The 18,121-nt window shown below is 48.9% G+C and overlaps 1 protein-coding gene across 1 annotated transcript in view; it reads right to left on the bottom strand.

Moving 5' to 3' along the window:
• NEB (nebulin) overlaps positions 1 to 18,121 on the bottom strand; it is a 125,399-nt gene that overhangs the window by 71,944 nt on the left and 35,334 nt on the right. Inside the window, exons 30-51 of the mRNA XM_086465409.1 lie at positions 17,606 to 17,917; positions 17,208 to 17,411; positions 16,615 to 16,719; positions 15,704 to 15,811; positions 15,017 to 15,328; positions 14,150 to 14,353; positions 13,687 to 13,791; positions 13,486 to 13,593; positions 12,229 to 12,540; positions 11,017 to 11,220; positions 10,553 to 10,657; positions 10,352 to 10,459; positions 8,858 to 9,169; positions 7,991 to 8,194; positions 7,526 to 7,630; positions 7,325 to 7,432; positions 3,802 to 4,113; positions 2,927 to 3,130; positions 2,463 to 2,567; positions 2,262 to 2,369; positions 1,209 to 1,520; positions 691 to 894 (exon numbers count right to left, since the gene is read on the bottom strand). Of these exons, the coding sequence (XP_086321535.1) occupies positions 691 to 894; positions 1,209 to 1,520; positions 2,262 to 2,369; positions 2,463 to 2,567; positions 2,927 to 3,130; positions 3,802 to 4,113; positions 7,325 to 7,432; positions 7,526 to 7,630; positions 7,991 to 8,194; positions 8,858 to 9,169; positions 10,352 to 10,459; positions 10,553 to 10,657; positions 11,017 to 11,220; positions 12,229 to 12,540; positions 13,486 to 13,593; positions 13,687 to 13,791; positions 14,150 to 14,353; positions 15,017 to 15,328; positions 15,704 to 15,811; positions 16,615 to 16,719; positions 17,208 to 17,411; positions 17,606 to 17,917 (4,161 nt within the window). The remainder of the gene's footprint in view (positions 1 to 690; positions 895 to 1,208; positions 1,521 to 2,261; positions 2,370 to 2,462; positions 2,568 to 2,926; positions 3,131 to 3,801; positions 4,114 to 7,324; positions 7,433 to 7,525; positions 7,631 to 7,990; positions 8,195 to 8,857; positions 9,170 to 10,351; positions 10,460 to 10,552; positions 10,658 to 11,016; positions 11,221 to 12,228; positions 12,541 to 13,485; positions 13,594 to 13,686; positions 13,792 to 14,149; positions 14,354 to 15,016; positions 15,329 to 15,703; positions 15,812 to 16,614; positions 16,720 to 17,207; positions 17,412 to 17,605; positions 17,918 to 18,121) is intronic.

The raw sequence follows: 18,121 nt of genomic DNA, 5'->3' as shown, positions 1-18,121 counted from the left end.
ACATCTCCTAAAACATAAGAAGAATTAGAGAACTGTACTCCAAGTCTAAAAAATCCTTATTCCTTACATAGCAATGAAATTTTATATTCATTCCTCTAGATACTTAACAACCAGGTTAAGAATGAGTAACCTAGAAAGAATTCTGTAAAAAAAAATTTATAAAAAAGGCACAGAATGCTAACCAGACACAGAGAGATCTTAATTCTAAGAACAAGGCCTCTTTGAGAGAGCAAATGGTTTTATTGACGTAAATAGGACTGACATCAGGGCCATACATTCAGAAAACCCCTTACATTTTAAGTACTACTCTGAATTGTTTAAAACAGGTATTTCAAAGACTGACCTAAATCATGTAATTTGTTACTTTATCAAATTTAGCTAGTAATCATTAGATTTATCAGACAAATCACATTATTAGAAATTAGATGAAAGTTAGGTAATGCATTACTACATACAGAGCAGCGTATGTGGAAAGCTTCACAATTGATAATGCCAATTTAACTGAGTAACTTGGAAGATACAACTAAATTGAAAACAAGTTACCTGTTGATTACCAAGAACGTAACTTACAGTCTCAAAGCCTCGCTGTGCTGAAATCTCACACAGCAACCACACATCTCCATTTCTAGTCCTGTCTCCAGGGTTTACACACAGACCGCTGACGTGGCACCTAACCAAACCAAGACTCACCTTATTCATTGTCTCCGCATTCTGCTTGGCCAAGACCATCTCTACAGAATCAGTGACACTAGTGAACTGGATCGTGTCCGGAGGTTGACGGTATAATTTATCGCTCAAGATCTCTCCCGCCTTCTTGGCTTTTTCAACTTCCAAGGAACCAATTGGGACCCAACCAATGCCTTGTAACCACTCAAGGTCAGACTTGTAGCAGTTCTATTGCAAAATACAAAGACAGCTGTCTCATTAATATTGCCACTCAAAGATTGTCTACTATGAAGGATTATATGCAACTAATTTTGTATTTTTGGCTAACTGAGTGGCTGCATATAAACCTTGATAATACCCAACCTTCCTTACACAGAGATTCATTCACGCCTAAAAACCTGAAGGCCTTGCTTGGAACAGAAAGAAAAACACAATGTGAAAACACGCTGTATGAGAGAGACAGTCCAAGCAGCTTCTATAGTTTATATTCCAAGGAAAATACACAAGCTTCAGAACTCCAACGCTTATCACCAAGTACTCACATCACTCTGCAGATCATAGGCCTTCTTGGCATGGATGACATCGTTCTGGTCTGGCAGGCAGATCCACTGATGCAGAATGTGGCGGTAATCAATGTCACTGACCAGCTCCTGACACTTCTTGGCCAACACGATTCCCAGCATGTCCACTGGGCTACTGAAGTGTGTCTTGGTCTTCTCAAAGGCTTTCTTGTACTCCCTGTCACTCTGGATCTTGGCGACGTGCATCGACCACATCATCTTCGGATCATCCTCTACGTTACGGGCCCCTATGTGGTGGCCCAGCTGCTTGCGATAGCCTTCCTTGTACTTGTACTATAAGGCAAAGAAAAATATTCAGTGAGGTTTAGTTCTGTTTTCTTTACTTCCCTCGCAGCCCCTGTGGCACAACTCCAGACAGCTTAAAGTCTCTGTGATTTCAGATGCTAGAGTAAGAAAGTATTCAGCTGATGAACTGCAGTGTACAGCTACAGAGGGATTCATATAACATTATCTGCCTGACACGATTTCACATTCTCAAAGACGCTCCCTGGCCTACATCTTGAGAGCTACTAATCAGCAAATGAGCATGTAAAAAGTCTCCAAATGACGGCACCAATATGAAAGGCCTGAAGGTCAATAAATATCCCCTACAGGAAGAACCAGTCAGTGACCTTCAAGCACGACAGTCAAATCAACTCCTGTTCAATCCATTCATGAGATAAAAACTGGAAGAACAGAGAGACAGACCCGGAAGTTTAAAGTGAAGACACCAAACACATATATGGAATATATTTTTATATTATACCCAGTAATAACAAAGAAATATTTAAATATGTACTGCTTTATTTTTTAAACCAAAAATTTGGTTTGGGTTCTCTTTCACTTTTCTCTGTCATGCAGCGACAGCTACAGGCAGGCCCTCCAGAACCAACACGCTTACTGACTAGCTGAATGGTCACGACAGCGAAGAGCTGCCTGGCCTCCCAGCGCCTAAGGGGGCAGACCCTGGGCCTCAACAGCAAGTACCCAGACACTGTCCGTTCGGGTGAGCCCCCAAGGGCTCCTGGCACTTACATCACTGGCAATGTCCCTGGAAGCTTTCGCAGACTTGATAGGAATGGCATCTGCCCGCATGTCGTAGCCCTTTTTCTTCTCCTCCTCCAGCGCCAGCTTGTACAGTTTCTGAAACACACACAAGCGTTCCCCTCAAACAACACCTTCCTGCGACACAGCAGGGGCCGGGGACGGACGCTCAGCCCCCCCTCCAACACCCACCTCGCTCAGGTTCACTTGGTTCTGCTGGGCTAGCAAAATCCCGGGCGTATCCGGCATAATGTGAATGCTGGTTTTATCTTTCTCCCAGGCCGACGTGTACGCGCGCTGAAAACGGGAGGACAACGGGAAAGAAGATCACACAAGAACGGGGAAACAAAACCAAAGAGAAAAACCTGATCAACCAACTGAAGCCAGGGGCCTCTGCTTTGCACCGACTCAGCAACGCCTTTGCTTCTCTCAAAACCACTTTCCAACCAGTCACCCTTTTCTTTTCCACAACACACCCAACATCACTGCTCCAACCACACAAAACAGAACTTGATCTAGCACAAGGAACACAAACCCCTGAGGCAAGAGGATGCAATACCCCCTCCCTTGCACAACCCAGGCCCTGGCAGGAGGGAGCCCAGCGTCCCGGGAAATGCACTCGTTCCCTTCACATTGCCAGCACAGGGAAATCTCACCTGGTTCATAATTTCGGAGTTGTGCTTCGCCAGAACCATAGGCATCGAGTCGGGAAGGCTCGTGAATCCAATGGTGTCCGGGTGCTGCCGGTACTTCTTGTCACTCAGGATCAGGCTCGCCCTCTTGTTCTTCTCGTCGTCCAGCGAACCGCTTGGGGACCAGCCAATGCCCCGCAGCCACTGCAGGTCGGACCTGTACACGTTCTGAAAGGACACCAAGCACCTCAGCAACCTCCTTGTGCCACGCACCCGCTCCTCCTCCCAAGGCAACCTCTGCCTGCCAAAACCCATGCCCCTGGGCACACCCACCAGCCCCCACAGAGGGCACTCCCATTCAGCTCAGCTCCCCACAACCTGCCTCCCCATGCCTACACCACCACCACCAGGTGCCCAGACACCCACAAACCCTCCCCCTCCATCTCCTGAGTCTCTCCAGGGAAGACCTGCCCCATTTGGCAATCTCCAGCTCGCAGTGGCACGGCAAGAGCCTTATACCTCATCACCCAATGCTCTTCATGCCATTCACCACTGCACACAGGGCTTGCCTTCACCCACAGTTGGTCCTCCAAGAGAAAACATTTGACTCCGTCACCCTTCCCCTGCCCTACAGAACTGCTCACATCTGCCACAACCCTTCCCCCAAAGTGCTCAAGGCAAGACACGACTCTGCTGTGGCCATAAACTATGACCCCACACAAACTCTGCCACCTGACCATTCACAATATGTACTCTTGGCCAGACACCATGGCCACAACAGAGTCTCAGTCTCACAGAACCAGCCTTGACTTCTCCTCACCACCTGCACCTTCTCCAACAAAGGTACAGAACGCAAGAGACACTTCTGGGTTTCACACAGACAGGAAAGAACTACTCACATCACTCTGAAGGTCGTACACTTTCCTGGCTTGTACCACATCGTTCTGGTCGGGCAGACAGGTCCACCGGTGCAGAGGGTGCTTGTAATCAATGTCACTGACCAGCTCCTGACACTTCTTGGCCAACACGACTCCCAGCATGTCCACTGGGCTGCTGAAGTGTGTCTTGGTCTTCTCAAAGGCTTTCTTGTACTCCCTGTCACTCTGGATCTTGGCAACGTGCATCGACCACATCATCTTCGGGTCATCCTCTATGTTACGGGCCCCTATGTGGTGGCCCAGCTGCTTGCGATAGCCTTCCTTGTACTTGTACTGCGGGGTTAAAGCAGCTCAGTAAGTGTCACACCAGCTGTTCTCCTTTCTGACACTAGTCTGCAGTAGCTCCTGGGAGCATGTGCTTTGCTAATGCAGCCTGGCAAGATCACACATGAAGAGGTGCCAAAGCGCAGCACATCCCCACTGTGTCCTACCCTTGCATGCCACCCCACGCCTACGCTGAGACACAGGAGACACACGGAGGCCCAGGAAGCAACTCCAACCAAGCTAGCTTGGGAACCAGGAGCGATGCATGCCACCAGACAGCATCTCCACACAACCTAAGCGTCCCCACTGAGAGCCCAGCTCAAAGGCCCAGGTACAGAACTCAGGGACAACCACCAGCCTGCTCCAGCAGGCAACCTGGGCCTCATCGGGTGCAGCCCTGACTGCACTCACCCACACAGTCCTCAGCAGCTGACACGCTGCACTGCACCACGCTCTCCTGCCCAGTGCTCAGGAGTCTTAGTCTCCCAATCCAGTGTGTGTCCTCAGGCTACAGCCACTGAGCTTGGGAGAGTGACAAGGGGCAACATGACAATTTTCCAGCAATGTGCATGTTGAGAGCTTGTGGGTGAAAGTTAGAGACAAAGTGAACAAAGGAAACTTTATGATTGCTCTCTACTACAGGCAACCAGCTCAAGGAGAGGAAGTTGAGGAAGAGTTTTGTCTTTAACTGCTGGAAGCATCACACTTGCAAGCCCTGATCCTGATTTGGGACTTCAACCACCCAGACATCTGCTGCAAAAGCAGCACAGCAACTGCAAGCAGTCCAGAAAACTGGTGGGAGTGCATTGAGGTCAGCTTCCTAGTATAGGTGATGAACTCCTGACCGGAGGAGAGAATCTGCTGGAGCTTTTGCTCACTCACAAGGAAGAATTTATTGAAGCAGTCAAGATTGGAGATAGCCTAGGCTGCAGCAGTCATGCCCTGGTAGATTTCTTCTTCTTGATGGGTACACGAGAGGTAAAAAGTAGAGTCACTACCCCAAACCTCATAAAGGCAAACTTTCAGTTACAGTGCTAGTGAGCGGGATCCCTTGGAAAATTGCCTTCAGGTATAAGGAGTAAACAAGAGCTGGGAAGTATTTAACGACTTTTTTGTTAGAGGACAATAGTTCTCAATCCCAACATGAAGTCAGTCAGGCAGGGGAGGCAGGATGCCAGCTTGAGTCAAGACCTCTTAGCCAAACTAAAACACAAAACCAAAACACATAGGCAGTGGAGGCAGGGACACACATCCTGGGGAAAGTATAGGGATATGGCCTGGGAGCGCACAGAGGGGATCAGGAAAGCCAAGGTACAGTTGGAGCTGAACTTGGCTAGGGATGTGAAAAACAAACAACAAGAAGGGTTTCTTCAGGTACACAGGACAACAAAGGAAAGTGAAAGAAACTGTACCCCCCCACACACAAGAAATACAGGAGACCTGGGTACAACTGACACAAAGGTGGCTGAGGTACTCAAGGTTTTTGCCTCAGTCTTCACCAGCAAGTGATAAAGCCACACTGCCCAATTCACTGAAGCCAAAGGTAGGGATTGCCCACTGGAGGAGAAGATCTGGTTCAAGATCATCTAAAGAACCCGAATGTGCACAAGTCCATTGGACTTGATGAGATGCATCCAATGCTCCTGAGGGAACTGACAGATGAAGTTGTTAAGCTGCTGTCCATCATATTTGAAAAGCTGTGGCAGACTGGTGAAGTTCTCAGAGACTGGAAAAAGGGGAAACATAACTCCCATTTTTAAAAAGGGAAAAAAGGAAGACCCAGGGAACTACAGGCCAGTCAATCTCCCCTCTGTGCCCAACAAGATCATGAATTAGATCCTCCTGGAAAATACGCTAAGGCACATGGAAAACAGGGAGGTGATCAGTGACAGCCAACATGGCTTCACTAAGGGCAAATCGTACCTGAGACATTTGGTGGCCTTCTACGACAGGGTTACAGCATCAGTGGATGAGAGAAGAGCAACTGACATCATCTACCTGGCCTTGTGCAAAGCATTGACACTATACCACACAACATCCTTGTCTCCAAAATGGATAGACACAGTTTTAACAGGCTGACCAGTCAGTTGGATAAGGAATTGGCTGGCTGGTTGCACTCGAAGAGTTGCAGGCAATGGCTCAATTCCTGGGTAGAGACCAGTGATGAGCGGTGTCCCTCAGCGGTCTGTACTGGGACCAGTATCATTCAACATCTTTGTCAGGGACATGGACAGCGTGATTAAGTTCACCCTCAGCAAGTTCACGGATGACACCAGCCAGAGTGGTGTGGTTGATACTGTAAAGGGAAGGGAGGCCATCCAGAGGGACCTTGACAGGCTAGCAAGGTGGGTCCATGCCAACCTCATGAAAGTTCAACAAGGCCAGGTGCAAGGTCCTGCACCTGGGTCAGGACAATCCCAAACATGGATACAGGTTGGGTGATGAGTGGATTGAGAGCAGGCCTGCAGAGAAGGACTTGGGGATACTGGTGGATGAAAAACTGAATACGAGCCAGCAAAGCGCACTTGCAGCCCAGAAAGCCAACCGCTTCCTGAGCTGCAGCAAGATAAGTGTGGCCAGCAGGTCAGGGGATGAGATTCTGCCACGTGCTCCGCTCTCATGAAACCCCAACCTCGAGTACTGTGCCCAGTTCTGGGGCCACCAGCATAAGAAAGATACGAAGCTACCCAAGGGAGTCCAGAGGAGGGCCATGAAAACAATAAGGGGCTGTAGTATGTTCCCTGTGAGGCCAGGCTGAGACAGGGTTGTTCAGCCTGGAGATGAGCATGCTGCAAGGCAACCTTACAGTGGCCTTCCAGGGCTTAAAGGGGGCTACAGGAAAGGAGAGGAGGGACTCTTGATCAGTGAGTGGCATGATAGGACAAGGGGTAACGGCTTTAAACTGAAAAAGGTGAGATTTAGATTAGATATTAGGAAGAAATTATTCACTGTGAGGGTGGTGAGACAGCGGAACAGGTTGCCCAGAGAAGCTGTGGCTGCCTCCTCCCCGGCAGTACACGAGGCCAGGCTGGATGGGGCTGGGAACAACCTGCTCTGGTGGGAGGTGTCCCTGCCCAGGGCACGCAGGTGGGAAATAAAGATCTTTAAGGTTCCTTCCAACCCAAATCATTCTATGATGCTATAACTTTTTCCCCAGCCTCTTTCAGAAAAGACAAATAAAACTGAGTAGAGGATGACACCAAGGGCTCCTGGCACTTACATCACTGGCAATGTCCCTGGAAGCTTTCGCAGACTTGATAGGAATGGCATCTGCCCGCATGTCGTAGCCCTTTTTCTTCTCCTCCTCCAGCGCCAGCTTGTACAGTTTCTGAAACACACACAAGCGTTCCCCTCAAACAACACCTTCCTGCGACACAGCAGGGGCCGGGGACGGACGCTCAGCCCCCCCTCCAACACCCACCTCGCTCAGGTTCACTTGGTTCTGCTGGGCTAGCAAAATCCCGGGCGTATCCGGCATAATGTGAATGCTGGTTTTATCTTTCTCCCAGGCCGATGTGTACGCGCGCTGAAAACGGGAGGACAACGGGAAAGATGATCACACAAGAACGAGGAAAAAAAAACCAAAGAGAAAAACCTGATCAACCAACTGAAGCCAGGGGCCTCTGCTTTGCACCGACTCAGCAACGCCTTTGCTTCCCTCAAAACCACTTTCCAACCAGTCACCCTTTTCTTTTCCACAACACACCCAACATCACTGCTCCAACCACACAAAACAGAACTTGATCTAGCACAAGGAACACAAACCCCTGAGGCAAGAGGATGCAATACCCCCTCCCTTGCACAACCCAGGCCCTGGCAGGAGGGAGCCCAGCGTCCCGGGAAATGCACTCGTTCCCTTCACGTTGCCAGCACAGGGAAATCTCACCTGGTTCATAATTTCAGAGTTGTGCTTCGCCAGAACCATAGGCATCGAGTCGGGAAGGCTCGTGAATCCAATGGTGTCCGGGTGCTGCCGGTACTTCTTGTCACTCAGGATCAGGCTCGCCCTCTTGTTCTTCTCGTCGTCCAGCGAACCGCTTGGGGACCAGCCAATGCCCCGCAGCCACTGCAGGTCGGACCTGTACACGTTCTGAAAGGACACCAAGCACCTCAGCAACCTCCTTGTGCCACGCACCCGCTCCTCCTCCCAAGGCAACCTCTGCCTGCCAAAACACGTGCCCCTGGGCGCACCCACCAGCCCCCACAGAGGGCACTCCCATTCAGCTCAGCTCCCCACAACCTGCCTCCCCATGCCTACACCACCACCAACAGGTGCCCAGACACCCACAAATCCTCCCCCTCCATCTCCTGAGTCTCCCCAGGAAAGACCTGCCCCATTTGGCAACCTCCAGCTCGCAGTGGCACGGCAAGAGCCTTACACCTCATCACCCAACGCTCTTCATGCCATTCACCACTGCACACAGGGCTTGCCTTCACCCACAGTTGGTCCTCCAAGAGAAAACATTTGACTCCGTCGCCCTTCTCCTGCCCTACAGAACTGCTCACATCTGCCACAACCCTTTCCCAAAAATGTTCAAGGCAAGACACTGCTGTGACCATAAACTATGACCCCACACAAACCACCCCTGACTGTTCACACCATCAGCTCTCAGCCAGACACCATGGCCACAACAGAGTCTCAGTCTCACAGAACCAGCCTTGACTTCTCCTCACCACCTGCACCTTCTCCAACAAAGGTACAGAACGCAAGAGACACTTCTGGGTTTCACACAGACAGGAAAGAACTACTCACATCACTCTGAAGGTCGTACACTTTCCTGGCTTGTACCACATCGTTCTGGTCGGGCAGACAGGTCCACCGGTGCAGAGGGTGCTTGTAATCAATGTCACTGACCAGCTCCTGACACTTCTTGGCCAACACGACTCCCAGCATGTCCACTGGGCTGCTGAAGTGTGTCTTGGTCTTCTCAAAGGCTTTCTTGTACTCCCTGTCACTCTGGATCTTGGCGACGTGCATCGACCACATCATCTTCGGATCATCCTTTATGTTACGGGCCCCTATGTGGTGGCCCAGCTGCTTGCGATAGCCTTCCTTGTACTTGTACTGCGGGGTTAAAGCAGCTCAGTAAGTGTCACACCAGCTGTTCTCCTTTCTGACACTAGTCTGCAGCAGCTCCTGGGAGCATGTGCTTTGCTAATGCAGCCTGGCAAGATCACCACATGAAGAGGTGCCAAAGCGCAGCCCAGGCCTACTGTGTCCTACCCTTGCATGCCACCCCACGCCTACGCTGAGACACAGGAGACACACGGAGGCCCAGGAAGCAACTCCAACCAAGCTAGCTTGGGAACAAGGAGTGATGCATGCCACCAGACAGCACCTCCACACAACCTAAGCATCCCCACTGAGAGCCCAGCTCAAAGGCCCAGGTGCAGAACTCAGGGACAACCACCAGCCTGCTCCAGCAGGCAACCTGGGCCTCATCGGGTGCAGCCCTGACTGCACTCACCCACACAGTCCTCAGCAGCTGACACGCTGCACTGCACCACGCTCTCCTGCCCAGTGCTCAGGAGTCTTAGTCTCCCAATCCAGTGTGTGTCCTCAGGCTACAGCCACTGAGCTTGGGAGAGTGACAAGGGGCAACATGACACTTTTTCCACACATCTTACTGAAATGTCAAGTAAGACTGAGGTGAGATTGAAATGATTTCCTAACAGTAATTGAACAAGCCTAACTACAGAAGATCATATGATAGGGCAAAATCATCTGCTGCAGAGCTGAGCCCTGAAAAGATACTCTGGGGCAGAGTAAATACTGCCCTACAGTGATGGGACCCATGCTCAGTTCAGAAAGAACTGGTAAGTGTTCCAGTCACAACACAAAACTTGGTTTGGGATTTTTTTTGTTTTAATTTCCACCTCCGCTGCGTATCTGCAACACCAGGGCAGTGCAGACTGGCAGTGCTGAGGGCAGCACACCACCTCAAAAGTCAAGGCTGTTGCACGAGGAGACACTGCCACAAGCCCACGAGGGACGCTGCTTGGGATTCTGTCCATCACCCAGCTCCCAGCTCCCTCTCTAGACATGGCCTGCAGATCTCCTCATGACACTGCGCACCCACTACAGGCAGGGCCTCCAGAACCAACACGCTTACTGACTAGCTGAATGGTCACAACAGCGAAGAAGTGCCTGGCCTCCCAGCGCCTAAGGGGGCAGACCCTGGGCCTCAACAGCAAGTATCCAGACACTGTCCATTCGGGTGAGCCCCCAAGGGCTCCTGGCACTTACATCACTGGCAATGTCCCTGGAAGCTTTCGCAGACTTGATAGGAATGGCATCTGCCCGCATGTCGTAGCCCTTTTTCTTCTCCTCCTCCAGCGCCAGCTTGTACAGTTTCTGAAACACACACAAGCGTTCCCCTCAAACAACACCTTCCTGCGACACAGCAGGGGCCGGGGACGGACGCTCAGCCCCCCCTCCAACACCCACCTCGCTCAGGTTCACTTGGTTCTGCTGGGCTAGCAAAATCCCGGGCGTATCCGGCATAATGTGAATGCTGGTTTTATCTTTCTCCCAGGCCGATGTGTACGCGCGCTGAAAACGGGAGGACAACGGGAAAGATGATCACACAAGAACGAGGAAAAAAAAACCAAAGAGAAAAACCTGATCAACCAACTGAAGCCAGGGGCCTCTGCTTTGCACCGACTCAGCAACGCCTTTGCTTCCCTCAAAACCACTTTCCAACCAGTCACCCTTTTCTTTTCCACAACACACCCAACATCACTGCTCCAACCACACAAAACAGAACTTGATCTAGCACAAGGAACACAAACCCTGAGGCAAGAGGATGCAATACCCCCTCCCTTGCACAACCCAGGCCCTGGCAGGAGGGAGCCCAGCGTCCCGGGAAATGCACTCGTTCCCTTCACGTTGCCAGCACAGGGAAATCTCACCTGGTTCATAATTTCAGAGTTGTGCTTTGCCAGAACCATAGGCATCGAGTCGGGAAGGCTCGTGAATCCAATGGTGTCCGGGTGCTGCCGGTACTTCTTGTCACTCAGGATCAGGCTCGCCCTCTTGTTCTTCTCGTCGTCCAGCGAACCGCTTGGGGACCAGCCAATGCCCCGCAGCCACTGCAGGTCGGACCTGTACACGTTCTGAAAGGACACCAAGCACCTCAGCAACCTCCTTGTGCCACGCACCCGCTCCTCCTCCCAAGGCAACCTCTGCCTGCCAAAACACGTGCCCCTGGGCGCACCCACCAGCCCCCACAGAGGGCACTCCCATTCAGCTCAGCTCCCCACAACCTGCCTCCCCATGCCTACACCACCACCAACAGGTGCCCAGACACCCACAAATCCTCCCCCTCCATCTCCTGAGTCTCCCCAGGAAAGACCTGCCCCATTTGGCAACCTCCAGCTCGCAGTGGCACGGCAAGAGCCTTACACCTCATCACCCAACGCTCTTCATGCCATTCACCACTGCACACAGGGCTTGCCTTCACCCACAGTTGGCCCTCCAAAAGAAAACGTTTGACTCCATCGCCCTTCCCCTGCCCTACAGAACTGCTCACATCTGTCACAACCCTTCCCCCAATGTGCTCATGGCAAGACACAACTCTGCTTTAACGATGAATTATGACCCCACTCAAACTTCATCCCCTGCCCATTCTTGACAAAATCTCAGTAAAACAAAAGCCAGACTTCTAAGCTATCTTATGAACCATAAAATGAGAAAGTAGAGAGACCTGGATGGGAAAGGTTGAAATTGAAAGTTTCTTTTCTACAGGCACAGGGTTAATTGTTTTAAACTGAAAGAGGGTAGATTATTTCAGATATTAGGAAGAAATTCTTCAATGTGAGGGTGGAGAGGCACTGGAAGACCTTGCCCGGAGAGGCTATGGATGCCCCCTCCCTGGAAGTGGGCAAGGCCAAGTTCGATGGGGCTTTGAGCAACTTCATCAGCGGAAGATGTTGCTGTCCATTGCATGGGGACAGAACTAGGTGATCTTTAAAGGCCCCTTCCCACCCAAATCATTCTATGATTGAAGATATCGTGGCCACAACAGAGTCTAAACTTATGTTTTCCACCTGCACCTCTCCAACAAAGGTACAGAACACTAGAGACACTTCTGGGTTTCACACAGACAGGAAAGAACTACTCACATCACTCTGAAGGTCGTACACTTTCCTGGCTTGTACCACATCGTTCTGGTCGGGCAGACAGGTCCACCGGTGCAGAGGGTGCTTGTAATCAATGTCACTGACCAGCTCCTGACACTTCTTGGCCAACACGACTCCCAGCATGTCCACTGGGCTGCTGAAGTGTGTCTTGGTCTTCTCAAAGGCTTTCTTGTACTCCCTGTCACTCTGGATCTTGGCGACGTGCATCGACCACATCATCTTCGGATCATCCTCTACGTTACGGGCCCCTATGTGGTGGCCCAGCTGCTTGCGATAGCCTTCCTTGTACTTGTACTATAAGGCAAAGAAAAATATTCAGTGAGGTTTAGTTCTGTTTTCTTTACTTCCCTAGCAGCCCCTGTGGCACAACTCCAGACAACTTAAAGTCTCTGTGATTTCAGATGCTAGAGTGAGAAAGTATTCAGCTGATGAACTGCAGTGTACAGCTACAGAGGGATTCATATAACATTATCTGCCTGACACGATTTCACATTCTCAAAGACGCTCCCTGGCCTACATCTTGAGAGCTACTAATCAGCAAATGAGCATGTAAAAAGTCTCCAAATGATGGCACCAATACGAAAGGCCTGAAGGTCAATAAATATCCCCTACATGAAGAACCCGTCAGTGACCTTCGAGCACGACAGCCAAATCAACTCCTGTTCAATCCATTCACGAGATAAAAACTGGAAGAACAGAGAGACAGACCTGGAAGTTTAAGTGGAGACCCCAAACCACATATACGGAATATATTTCTATAGTATATGCAGTAATAATAAAAAATTATATACTTTTACACTGCTTTATTTTTTTACACAAATACTTGCCATGGTATTTCTTTCCTAATGTCCAGTTCAGCTGCGTATCTGCAACACCAGGGCAGTGCAGACTGGCAGTGCTGAGGGCAGCACGCCACCTCAAAAGTCAAGGCTGTTGCACAAGAAGATGCTGCCACAAGCCCACGAGGGACGCTGCTTGGGATTCTGTCCATCACCCAGCTCCCAGCTCCCTCTCTAGACACAGTCTGCAGGTTTCCTCGTGACACTGCACACACACACCATGCAGGGACAGCTACAGGCAGGCCCTCCAGAACCAACATGCTTACTGACTAGCTGAATGGTCACGACAATGAAGACCCGCCTGGCCCCCCGGCGCCTAAGTGGGCAGACCCTGGGCCTCAACAGCAAGTATCCAGACACTGTCCGTTCGGGTGAGCCCCCAAGGGCTCCTGGCACTTACATCACTGGCAATGTCCCTGGAAGCTTTCGCAGACTTGATAGGAATGGCATCTGCCCGCATGTCGTAGCCCTTTTTCTTCTCCTCCTCCAGCGCCAGCTTGTACAGTTTCTGAAACACACACAAGCGTTCCCCTCAAACAACACCTTCCTGCGACACAGCAGGGGCCGGGGACGGACGCTCAGCCCCCCCTCCAACACCCACCTCACTCAGGTTCACTTGGTTCTGCTGGGCTAGCAAAATCCCGGGCGTATCCGGCATAATGTGAATGCTGGTTTTATCTTTGTCCCAGGCCGACGTGTACGCGCGCTGAAAACGGGAGGACAACGGGAAAGAAGATCACACAAGAACGGGGAAACAAAACCAAAGAGAAAAACCTGATCAACCAACTGAAGCCAGGGGCCTCTGCTTTGCACCGACTCAGCAACGCCTTTGCTTCTCTCAAAACCACTTTCCAACCAGTCACCCTTTTCTTTTCCACAACACACCCAACATCACTGCTCCAACCACACAAAACAGAACTTGATCTAACACAAGGAACACAAACCCTGAGGCAAGAGGATGCAATACCCCCTCCCTTGCACAACCCAGGCCCTGGCAGGAGGGAGCCCAGCGTCCCGGGAAATGCACTCGTTCCCTTCACGTTGCCAGCACAGGGAAATCTCACCTGGTTCATAATTTCAGAGTTGTGCTTTGCCAGAACCATAGGCATCGAGTCGGGAAGGCTCGTGAATCCAATGGTGTCCGGGTGCTGCCGGTACTTCTTGTCACTCAGGATCAGGCTCGCCCTCTTGTTCTTCTCGTCGTCCAGCGAACCGCTTGGGGACCAGCCAATGCCCCGCAGCCACTGCAGGTCGGACCTGTACACGTTCTGAAAGGACACCAAGCACCTCAGCAACCTCCTTGTGCCACGCACCCGCTCCTCCTCCCAAGGCAACCTCTGCCTGCCAAAACCCATGCCCCTGGGTGCACCCACCAGCCCCCACAGAGGGCACTCCCATTCAGCTCAGCTCCCCACAACCTGCCTCCCCATGCCTACACCACCACCAACAGGTGCCCAGACACCCACAAATCCTCCCCCTCCATCTCCTGAGTCTCTCCAGGGAAGACCTGCCCCATTTGGCAACCTCCAGCTCGCAGTGGCACGGCAAGAGCCTTACACCTCATCACCCAACGCTCTTCATGCCATTCACCACTGCACACAGGGCTTGCCTTCACCCACAGTTGGTCCTCCAAGAGAAAACATTTGACTCCGTCACCCTTCCCCTGCCCTACAGAACTGCTGACACCTGCCACAACCCTTTCCCAAAAATGTTCAAGGCAAGACACTGCTGTGACCATAAACTATGACCCCACACAAACCACCCCTGACTGTTCACACCATCAGCTCTCAGCCAGACACCATGGCCACAACAGAGTCTCAGTCTCACAAAACCAGCCTTGACTTCTCCTCACCACCTGCACCTTCTCCAACAAAGGTACAGAACACAAGAGACACTTCTGGGTTTCACACAGACAGGGAAGAACTACTCACATCACTCTGAAGGTCGTACACTTTCCTGGCTTGTACCACATCGTTCTGGTCCGGCAGACAGGTCCACCGGTGCAGAGGGTGCTTGTAATCAATGTCACTGACCAGCTCCTGACACTTCTTGGCCAACACAACTCCCAGCATGTCCACTGGGCTGCTGAAGTGTGTCTTGGTCTTCTCAAAGGCTTTCTTGTACTCCCTGTCACTCTGGATCTTGGCGACGTGCATCGACCACATCATCTTCGGGTCATCCTCTATGTTACGGGCCCCTATGTGGTGGCCCAGCTGCTTTCTGTACGCGGTTTTGTATTGGTACTAATTGAATGCAGAAACAATAATTATCACCTATTTTCAAGGTGCAATTTAAATGTCACTGTTGCAAATACATGGTTTAATATTTCCATATGTAATATATTTTAGGTTTTTTGTATATTTTCCCAACATTTTTAGTGTTTTTACTGAATGTCCAGAAGATATCAAACGATTTTTTTTAGGAGTTATACGTTATATCATGTAAATTATTGTATTTAAATTAATTAACTTCATCCGTAAGAATCACACAACCTCTGGGGAGGGCACAAATATAAGAGTTACAATTTTAGACATCTCCTCCTTTTAAATAGAAACCATCTTTATCCAAAAGCATGTAGCAGCTCTGCCCCACTATCATTTGCACTCTGTACGACTTACTTCACTAGCTATGTCTCTGGATGCCTTTGCTGACTTGAGGGGTATAGCATCAGGAGGAAGATCATAGCCTTTCCTCTTCAGCTCTTCATATCCTAACTTGTAGTGTTTCTGTTGGAGAAGGATTCAAACTAATTATTGCAAATAAAGCTCACTAGAAAGTTTTTCAACACTACAACATTCCTCCCATGACTACAGAAAATAAAGCACGAGTTTCGAAACACGGTTTCATTCATCAAATTAGATTCCATTACTTGCTTTTAATAATGTGTATTTTGTAACTGATGATAGAAAATATTTAAAATTACTGTCTGTATGTTTTCTGATTAACTTATTTAAGATCAAAATTTTCTTTTCCTTAATATATTCATCTGAATCATTCAGAGTCTTCTACAGACATGAGTAATTCAACCCCATGGTTCTCCACACCCAATTTCAATTGTAATTATTTTTGTCTTCTTGATTCTTAGGATAGAGCTGCTAACATTCCTTTATCTTTGCATGTATTCTCTATCTGTTCCATTATAAACAGGCATTTGATGTAAATTACGCAATTCTGTGTAATTCTGAAGAAGCAATTCAATATAATTATACATTTGAACAAGTACGACAGGCTTACTAGAAAGTACTGAACACATCTACAATGTTAATATGATCAATAGGGATGAAAGAGAAAACTGCTAACTTGGGTTGAATATTATTGTGGTATTTTTTTTATATTCTCACAACTATGCTTCCACTTTATACTTTAGCAACTCCAATCGGGCTTCCCAGCAGGTCGCGGTTGTCACAGGAAAAGATCACAGGTGTCCTTACAGCTGTTAGAATTGTGGAATTACTCTACTGCTGTTTTAACTAAAGGCACAACAGGTAATCCAAATTCCATAAAAGAAACATTGCAGAGACACACTTACATCACTTGTGTTAATTAAGTTTGATTTAGCCAGCAAAATCTCAGGAGTATCAGGCATGATGTGAACCTGAGTCTTGTCCTTGTCCCAAGCCTCTCTATAGAGTATCTGAAGAGAGACACAAACAGAAATACCTTGTGTGATAAAAGGCTCAGACACACAGCAGTGAATTCAGTTTGCCTCTTCTCTATCACAGCAAAGATGTACTATGTAAGCATGAGCGATGCAAACTACACAAGATATTAAAATCAAGTAATACAATGACTTTTTACTGAAATATAACATTTTTTTTCTCCTTTACATCCATGAGATGTCAAGGAAACAGCATTATGACAAGACATTCTCATACTATATAGTAAGGGTCATATTTGCAGTTATTACTAAGTTATTACTAAGAAGTTATACATCACTGAAGACCCTAATTTTCTGGACAAGGCATGATACTTCTTGACAACTAAGCAATAAGGCACTGAGAGTAAACATCTGATCTTTGTATACTTTAAGCACAGGTTCTGCTATGCAGATCCTTTTAACAAATGTATGTACTAGTGCATTCACTTATTGAATCATATGTTCTGTCTCTAGAGGCAACTCACATCACTCCTGTTTTTGGCGTTAGACTTTGCTAAAACAATATCCATGGCATCTGGGATACTTGTGAACTTAATAGTATCTGGGTGCTGCCGGTACTTCTTTTCACTCAGTATTTCAGAAGCTTTCTTGTTCTTCTCAGATTCAAGAGATCCCAAAGGACTCCATCCAAGGCCTCTGAGCCACTGCAGATCTGACTTATACAGATTCTGTTAAGGAAAAAAATCAAAACCCGTAGCAGATTACTGCTCTGTTCATTTATTAAACCATATTAAAAGACAGACTGGTATTTCAGCTTCAGTCTGATCTGTACTCACATCAAAAGACAGTTGTTAAAGATACTTTTCTATAAGCAGTAAATATCTTACAAAAAGTAAATTAATTAAATCCAGAGGAAGCTTACATCACTCTGTAGTTCGTAGACTCTCTTTGCCTGGGTGACATCAACCTGGTCTGGCAGACAAGTCCAGCGGTGTAGCACCCGTTTGTAGTCTACATCACTAACCAATTCCTGGCATTTCTTAGCCAGAAGGAAGCCCAACATATCCACGGGCATATTAAACTTTGTCTTCCACTTTTCAAAATCTTTCTTGTACTCCCTCTCGCTCTGCATCTTAGCCACTTGCATTGACCACAACATCTTCGGATCGTCCTGTAAGCTGCGGAATCCAATGTGATGTCCCTGCTGCTTGCGGTAACCTTCTTTGTACTTGTACTGAAATCAGAAAGATTGAATTGTTGAGGTTACAACAACAAACAGACAACGGCAAAATAGATAAGCAAAATATCAAGTTTTAGTAGCCCCTTGATTCATGGGCATCATGGGGCGTCAGTGAAGGCTCTTCCTGGGAACGACCAGAGTTCCCGGAGAGGAAGAGTACATGGCTATAAGAATGATCTCCTCTGCTATCCGATTCAT

This window comes from Leptosomus discolor, chromosome 5, assembly GCF_034619465.1.
Source record: "Leptosomus discolor isolate bLepDis1 chromosome 5, bLepDis1.hap2, whole genome shotgun sequence".
Classification (NCBI taxonomy): Eukaryota; Metazoa; Chordata; class Aves; order Leptosomiformes; family Leptosomidae; genus Leptosomus; species Leptosomus discolor.
This window is presented reverse-complemented; position numbering and strand designations above follow the sequence as displayed.